This window comes from Passer montanus, unplaced genomic scaffold (genome assembly GCF_014805655.1).
Source record: "Passer montanus isolate IOZ18808 unplaced genomic scaffold, ASM1480565v1 scaffold18, whole genome shotgun sequence".
NCBI lineage: Eukaryota > Metazoa > Chordata > Aves > Passeriformes > Passeridae > Passer > Passer montanus.
Window position 1 is genome coordinate 10,281,529 of NW_024365381.1, and position 8,286 is coordinate 10,289,814.

General features: G+C 49.7%; 1 protein-coding gene across 1 annotated transcript; it reads left to right on the forward strand.

The window, feature by feature from the left end:
* Nucleotides 1–1,471: 1,471 nt before the first annotated feature.
* Nucleotides 1,472–7,468, forward strand: LOC120500548 (acyl-coenzyme A thioesterase 5-like). Its single transcript, XM_039705567.1, has 2 exons — nucleotides 1,472–4,528; nucleotides 7,191–7,468. The coding sequence occupies exons 1-2, from the start codon at nucleotides 3,745–3,747 to the stop codon at nucleotides 7,436–7,438; spliced, it is 1,032 nt and encodes a 343-aa protein (XP_039561501.1). The 5' UTR covers nucleotides 1,472–3,744; the 3' UTR covers nucleotides 7,439–7,468.
* The last annotated feature ends 818 nt before the right edge of the window (nucleotides 7,469–8,286 follow it).

Here is an 8,286-nt window from a genome sequence, read left to right on the forward strand (position 1 = left end):
TTCCTGCACTGTTCAATAAGGGCAGGGCCACGTAAGCTGTGTTACCTCAGGTCCCGTGTGGGACCTGCCTGCGGTCTCCTCTGTGAGGAAGAGCTGCCTGAGTTTCCTGTAGGGCTTGTGTTCTGTGCAGGCAGCACAGGCCTGAGGGCCCTGTTGTGCAGGCAGCACAGGCCTGAGGGCCCTGTTGTGCAGGCAGTACAGCACAGGCACCAAAGGCATGGGGCAGTGTTGTGTCCTGCAGAGGCCACACCGTGGCTATTGGAGGGGAATGTTCTGCATCCCGTAAGGCAAGGACCATGCTGACTGTTCCAAGCAGTGCAGAAACACAAATGAAGGTACAGGGAACATATCCACCAATTTTTCCAAGCGAAGCTGAGCAGGACAGGAGAGTTTTGAGAGAGTAAGACTATTTGCTCTCATAATCAGACCCTTGGGGCACAGGAACAGCATCTTTTTGAAGGACACAAGGACCATTAAGTTTCACAACAGCTACATGGGGCACAAAAAGTGGGGAGGGGAGTCAGCAGTCCCACATGTGCCTGTCACTTTGCCACTTTCAAGAAAGATGCAAAAATACTCATCTGGTTTAGCTAACATCTGCCAGAATTCTCACCTAGGAAAGGGGAAGGATCAAACAGATATGCACTGGAAGGGCAGAGCAGGAATGCTATTCAGATACCACCACTGAGAGGAGATACCTGCATTGTGGAAAGGCGACACCTGCATTTTTTGAAGCAGTTTTCATGGATTGTCACCACATGCCCACATGTGAACCCTTAGTCTAGAAAATATAAAGAAAAAAGCCTTTACTGGTGGCCAGCTGTGGGGGGTTGACCTTGGCTGGCTGTTGGATATCTGCCAAGCCACTCTTTCAATCCTCTTTAGAAACAGGAGACGTGGAGAAACTAAGAGAAACCTTACATGTCAAGATAAGGACAGGGAATAATTCATCAATATTTTGCCCAACATCATGGGCAAAACAGACTTGACTTAGAGAAGATTAATTTAATTCATTACCAAAAAATAACAGAGTAGACAGAGACATATAAAAAGAAAAATAAAACCACCTCCCCCTCATCTTTGAGCAGCATCAGGTACATCTCTGAGCTGGCTGAAACTGTCTCTGTCCAACGTGAGGGAACTCCGATCTCTTCTTACAGCCTCCCACTACCAAAATGGTTCCACATTAACTCTAAATAATCGTACTTTTCTCTTGCAACCAGAGCTCAAATGGTGTCACATTGTGCTTGTTCTCTCTTGGCTATCATAAGGGAACATTTTGCATGGAATAGAAAAAATTTTTGCGTAGGAGATGCCTGGCATTTGTTCAAAAGAAAAAATAAATATTGCTGTCACATTCTTTGTGTGGTTTTGAAAACTCTCAACATTAGACAATCTTCCCCTCCATGAATCTTTTCAGCTCAGCACTGATGAGCATTTTCTCCTGTCTCCCAGGTGAAGGGTCATACAATATCTTTCATGACTTTGCACATCCATAAAACAGAAAAATTGGTCTTTTAGTTTAAAGCTGTTACATTGCTCATAAATTTTTCCTCATTTTACAGGCCTCCTTCAGGTACTGAAAGGTGGCAATAAGGTGTCCCTGGAGCTTTCTCTTCTTTGAGCTGAGATGCTTCATCAGTCTCAGGGGATTGGCTGTGATGGTCCTGCTCTGCTGTGGGTGCTGGCAGGAATGCAGCAGTGGCACCAGGCAGACTTGGCATCTCCCAGCACGTGTGTGCCCACACCATTCCTGCAATTCCCCCCACCCCCGCCTGTGAGTGGGAAACTGCATCTATAAAAGAAGCCTCGGCTTGAATGCAGAGACAGTGCACTGAACAGCTCCGGAGCCATGTGCCAGGAACCCCATGTGGCTTGGAGCCCCGGGACACTCCCCACCCAGGCACTCTCCTCCATGGCCCCCTCCATCTGCCTGCAGCCCCGCGGACCCGCAGCCTCTCCGATGAGCCGCTGGCCATCGCCGTGCAGGTCACACCTTGTCACAGCTGTACAACTACAATATCTTCTATACCTTTGCACATCCATAACACAGAAAATAAAGGGCTTTGCCTTTTCTATTCCACTCCCAACCTTTTTGCTCAAGAAAAGGAATGGTGTTTTTTGCATTAGTCTTTGGTGAAACAGGTCATGTGCAAAATGCACAGTTATGTTTCTTCTAGGGTGGTTTCTATTCCTCTAATACTTGACAGTGCTTCCTGTGTCACTGCAGTCTCTACATGCATATGCTGTCCTCAGGTCATACTAATGGTCTCTAATGACAATTGTCTCTAATGAGAGAGAGACAAATTGCTTTTGGAGCAGCACAGCTCTTCTGGTGACTGTGTCATTGCAATGGAAACATCTGACTTCCATGCTGCTGGAAGTGTGTAAGAATGGCTGCTATGGCCACAATGCTGGGCTGTCTCTGGTTAAGCCTTGGGAAAGGCTGTTTGCCTTCTTTGTTATTGGGGTGAGTATTGCGCAATAAAGAGTCTGAAATTTGGAAGCCATGTAATCATTTGTTGTGCTTTGGTTAGAAGCAGATTTTGCATCACTCTCCCATCCCAGGGTGGATCAAGCGCCCTGTTGGTGGAAAGGCCCTGAGGGCCTTCTGCCCCTCCTCAGCAGAGAAGTCACACTCACTCCAAAACATCTGTGTACAATGAACTGCCACCAGTACCCCCAACAGCTTTGCAAGGACAAAATTGGGGGCCAGGAAGCACCATTTCTGTCAGATCTGGAGGGCCCTCCTTTGTGAACACCATCACCTCGTGCAAGCTGAACTAGTTGTCCTGGGTTTCTCCACGTTGCAGTTGTCCTCCAGGCCAGCTTGGTACACATGGTGCAAACCTCAGAGCCAGCAGCTGCCTCAGGCCTGTCACGTTTTCAGCACCTGGGCGTCCCCATTGTAGCCCTTCCCTGCACAGCATGTTTCAAAACAGATGTTATCAGCAGCACTGTCTGACACCTCTGGGCCTGCCCTAGCATGGATAAGGTTCTTAGTTTGAGCGTGGGCTAAAAGAGAATGTGACAGAGCAGGAGGGAGGAAGGAACTTAAGTCTCAGGGTAGCTCATGGCAATGCCATGTGTTGTCACCTCACAAAAGCTGCAAGACTGCATGTCCCAGGACATGCCAGGAGAGCAGCGCTGGCTGGTGGGGCTGTCTCTGCCCTGAGATGTTCCCAGGCCTGCAGCTTGGCTGAGTTAGAGGAAAAAAGAGCCTGCAGGAGAAACCCAGGAAAGAGGGATGCAGCTGTATCTCTGTCCAGTACAGCAGGCCTACTGTAGAGAACTTCGAGCACAGCAGATAAGCACACTATGCATCAAAAAGTGTCTGAAGAGAGCATCTGCCTTTTGGAAATCTTAGTATCATAGAATAGTTCAAGTTGAAAAGGACCTTAAATGTCACACAGTCCAACCCTCCATGCAATAAGCAAGGACATGTTCAACTAGATCAGATTCTCAGAGCCCTGTCCAACCTGGTGTTGGATGTTTCCAGGCACGGGACATCCATTGCCTCTCTGGGCGACCCACGACAGTGTTTTACTACTCTCATTGTAAAAAACTTCTACCTTATGTCTAATCTGTATCAACTGTCTTTTAGTTTAAAGCCATTGCCCTGCTAACAAATTTGTCCCCATTTTACAGGCCTTCTCCAGGTACTGAAAGGTGGCAATAAGGTATCCCTGGTGCTTTCTCTTCTTTGAGCTGAGATGCTTCATCAATGTCAGGAGATTGGCTGTCATGATCCCGCCCTGTCGTGGGTGCTGGCAGGGACGCAGCAGTGGCTCCAGGCAAATCTGGCATCTCCCAGCACGTGTGTGCCCACACCATTCCTGCCTCAATTCCCCCCACCCCCGCCTGTGTGTGGGAAACTGCATCTATAAAAGAAGCCTCGGCTTGAATGCAGACAGTGCACTGAACAGCTCCGGAGCCATGTGGCAGGTCAGTGCCCGCTCCCTGAGCCGGGCCAGCTCCCGTGCCTGGCAGAGGCGGCTGCCCTGGCCCGGCCCCGCGCCTGCAGCCCCGCGGAGCCCCGGGGCAGCCCCCGCGCAGGGACTCTCCTCCATGGCCCCCTCCATCCGCCTGTCGCCCGCCGCCCGCAGCCTCTTCGATGAGCCGCTGGCCATCGCCGTGCAGGGCCTCGGCCCGCGGCAGCAGGTCACCCTGCGGACGTCCTTGCGGGACGAGACCGGAGAGCTCTTCCAGGCCACTGCCCGCTACCAGGCGGGCGACGACGGGCAGCTGGACCTCGCCCGCTGTCCTGCGCTGCCGGGAGGCAGCTTCTCCGGCCTGGAGCCCATGGGGCTGCTCTGGGCTTTGCAGCCCCAGAAGCCTTTCTGGCGCCTGGTAAAGCGGGACGTGCAGAGCCCCTTCCTCCTGCAGCTGCAGGTCTTGGAGGGCCACGGGGAGCGCCCCGGGCGGCTCCTGGCCCAGGCGCAGCACGAGCGGGCGTTCCTGCGGGACGGGGTGCGGAGAGTCCCGGTGCGAGAAGGCAGGATCCGGGCCACGCTTTTCCTGCCTCCCGGTGAGTACCAACTGCAGCCATCCGGCTTTCTCTAACCGGTGTTTTGCTGGTGAAAGTTGTTCCATGACTTCTGTGAAGGAGTCCATTAAAGCCCCATGTCCTTTCCCCCCTCCTTCCCTCCCCACTCCCATGCCACTGACCATGCTTCCCAATTCACCTGCCCATGCATGTGCCAGGACACGGTTGCAAAAGGGAGAGGAATAACTATTCTTAACCGGAGCTTGAGGTTAAAAAAAAAAAAGAAAAAGAAAAAGAAAAGAAAACAAACTGAAAAACAACCATGAAGAAATTCACGGCAAGTGAATGTGAGTGTGTGAGGAGAGCTGCTGGACAAGAAGATGCAGAATACAGTGGTGGGGAAGGGCTCTGTGACAGTCCTTGACATTCTTACTCACTGGGAGGGGTTGGGGTTCTTCCTCCTCCCCCAACAACTACTAACTATAGAACTACAGTAACTATTTGGTGACCATGGCCCACCACATTGGGGTGAGCATCATCAGTTTTGAAAGAGGGAAGAGGAGGGGCTCAAGAACATTTACAGGGAATAAATCTTATCAGCAGGAAAGGCAATTATCTAATTGCAATGGGAAAGGCACAGAGCCTTTCTGAAATTGTAAGGATTTCCCAAGACACCACGTGTCTCCAGCATCTTCTGGGCAACTATACCAAGACTTCCCTGCCAGAGTCCAGGGTGTGGGAAGGCTGATTTCACAGACTTAGCAACCCGCCCAAAACAAGGCCAGGACTCCCTCCTCTGCCTCACCTCTTCCCCACCTGCTGACCAGGAGAGGGAAAAAGCCACCTGCATACACTTTATATCCAAAATATCCCACTTCCCCTGAGCTGAGGCACTTTCAGTAAGTCAAATGTTAGTGCATTTCCTCCGAGTCCCCTGACCTCCACCTTCTGCCTGGGTTTTGAAATGATAAGCCCTTGCCAAAAATTGCCTGGCACTTTGAATTGTTTTGTAGGCACTTTGAGTTGTTTCCTAGGCACAGGATAAAAAGCATTTATTCCCATCCTACTGCCACCACAAACAAACTTCACCTTAAGAAGACTGTAAGCTCGGTCTTTAATCAGTATTTCTCTTAGTTCTATTTGGAGATGTGTTTCACAACCATGATCTCACTACTCTCAAATTGTCCTGCACTGAGATACCCCGTCATGATTTTCAGTTCTTGAGCCTGCTCTCTACACCACAGATCTCCACATTCAGATTCAGTAGCTGGATACTCCTCAGCAAATGACCTAAGGCCATATAGAGGCAGAGAGCTCAAAGGGCTTTTGCTACAGTACTCACACCTCCCTTGAGCACTCCCATGGCCTTATTCAGCTGTACCACCTTTTCTGGGCTTATCAGTGCAAGTCCACAGAACCCTGCCACACAGCTAAGCCATGGGCCACAGACAACTGCACTCCTGGCCCCTGGCCACACAGCCACTGCTCTGAGTGCTCACAGCCCGTGAAGAGCCAGTAGATGTGCTGTTGCCTGCATGCAAACAGCCACAGAAGGAAGAGCACAGCAGCGCTTTTGATGGCAGGGCTCTCCATGGCCCCAGGCAGAGAGTGAACAGATGCTGTGCTCTCTCTCTCCTCGCCTCTGTGACACCCCACAGCACATTCCCACCTTCCACACCTGCAGCTTATCTGCAGATGCATGGGCCACTGTGGTGCAGGGTCTGAGACTGCAGCAGAAGGGCATCCTCCAAGGGTGGGAGGCATGAGCACACTCAGGCCTGTGGCTCTCCTGAAGCCAGAAGTAGGTGTGAGCTAGGTCTTCTCCACTCCCCACAGGTCCAGGGTCACCTTCTCTGGCTTGTGGCTTGTGGAGCTTTCCAGCAGGTTGCAGTCCCAAAACTAACCAGGCTGAAGGAATGCAACATGCAAAGCATTATCTTTCCCTGCATTGGCTGGACAGGTTCAGGATTCTCCCAGGATGAGGAAAAGAGCATCCAGGACCAAGAAAAATCCAAACAGAGATCTGCTGATCACCCACTGAGATACCTGTGGCATGCTGTGCAGAATTTGATACTGACTGCTGCCAGACACAACTGGTAAAGAAACAAAGTACTGGTTTGGGTGACTTACAGCTTTTCAAGAGATCACAAATATTAAAAAGTCACAATACAAACAAAAAATCATACAGTTTCTAGTTTGCATTGCATCTATCAAACCATGATACCTTGAGGACTTTTATAGTGGTAGGTGAAGCACTTGTTGTTACAGGGCTGCTTACAGGACAAGAATTTAGAACAAGATTCTTTTACCAGAGACTTTCCTCCTGTTGGCCCTATGCACAGTACTGCTGATTCCTAAAACAAATAAGAGTTTGCACCTTACCTAAGAAGTTCTGCTCCTCTACTTTTTTTCCTCTAGACTTTCCTCCTGTTGGCCCTATGCACAATGCACAGTACTGTTGATTCCTAAAACAAATACGAGTTTGCACCTTACCTAAGAAGTTCTGCTCCTCTACTTTTTTTCCTCTGCAACACACTCTAGAATTTTTTCAGGTGCTGACTCTGCACAGCTGACTGATAGTGTCTTTCCCAAAAGATGCTTTTCTGCAGTTCCTGTTTGGTACCTTGTTTGATGTATTCCAAACCAGAGAAACATTGAAAGGAGTCATTTCAGGCAATTTTGATCTTTTTCTTGTTTGCTCCAGGAGAAGACACCTTTCCAGGGATCATTGATATACATGGACTTGGAGGAGGTCTTTTTGAGCCCAGAGCAAGCCTGCTGGCCAATCATGGCTTTGCCACACTTGCCCTGGCTTATTATCAATTTGAGGATCTGCCCCAGGAACCAAAGGAACTCCACCTGGAATATTTTGAAGAGGCAGTGAACTATATGCTGCAGCACCCACAGGTAGGAACATCCGTTTCCTCTGGCTTCCAGGAACTGCTCCTCTAAAGTCCTCTCACTTTGCCCAAGTCATCTTTGGAGGAAGCTGCAGAAATACCTGGCAGGGCTGGCCTTTGCAAGGATTTTGGGTGTCTGAGTTCTAGGAAAGAGAAGGGGCAAGTATTCATGCACTGGAAGAAGAGTGGAGAGAGATCACAAGGCAACATCACAAAACAGATCAGATGTAGCAAGGTGGGAAGTGTGTGCAGGAGAAAGCCTTCATGAGTTGCTACCAATTATCCTCCTACAGTTTCAAGAGTAAAAAGTAAAGAGCATCTGCCAGGGTCTAAGACTAATAATTCATACCTGTGACCTACAAGCTGTCCCCAGATGGATGAAATCATGTCCCCCCACTCCTGGCTGATTTCAGAACACCAGGGAACATTCTGCATGTGAGTGGTTTGAAGTACAGTGTGAGGAGGAAGTATAGTGTGGGTGGGAGGATGTGCCTGTCATTTCTCCAGAAGGAAAAGTAATCATTGCCATGACTTTCTTCATGTGGTTTTGGAAACTCTCAGCATTGGACAATCTTGCCCTCCGTGAATCAGCTTTTGAGCTTTTCAGCTCAGCACTGATGAGCATTTTCTCCTGTCTCCCAGGTGAAGGGCCCTCCGTGTCACTGTGGTCTCTACACGCATATGCTGTCCTCAGGTCATACTAATGGTCTCTAATGACAATTGTCTCTAATGACAATTTTGGAGCAGCACTGCTCCTCTGGTGACTGTGTCATTGCAATGGACACATCTCTGACTTCCGTGCTGCTGGAAGTGTGTAAAAATGGCTGCTATGGGCATGATGCTGGGCTGTCTCTGGTTAAGGGAAAGGTTGTTTGCCTTTTGTGCCTTCTTTCCATCTTC

What these genes read in the sequence shown, in the direction of transcription:
- LOC120500548 (XM_039705567.1), top strand. Translation starts at nt 3,745, where the DNA reads ATGATCCCGCCCTGTCGTGGGTGCTGGCAGGGACGCAGCAGTGGCTCC. An exon ending in CACGCTTTTCCTGCCTCCCG is followed by an intron (nt 4,529 to 7,190) that starts GTGAGTACCAAC and finishes TGTTTGCTCCAG; the next exon opens with GAGAAGACACCTTTCCAGGG.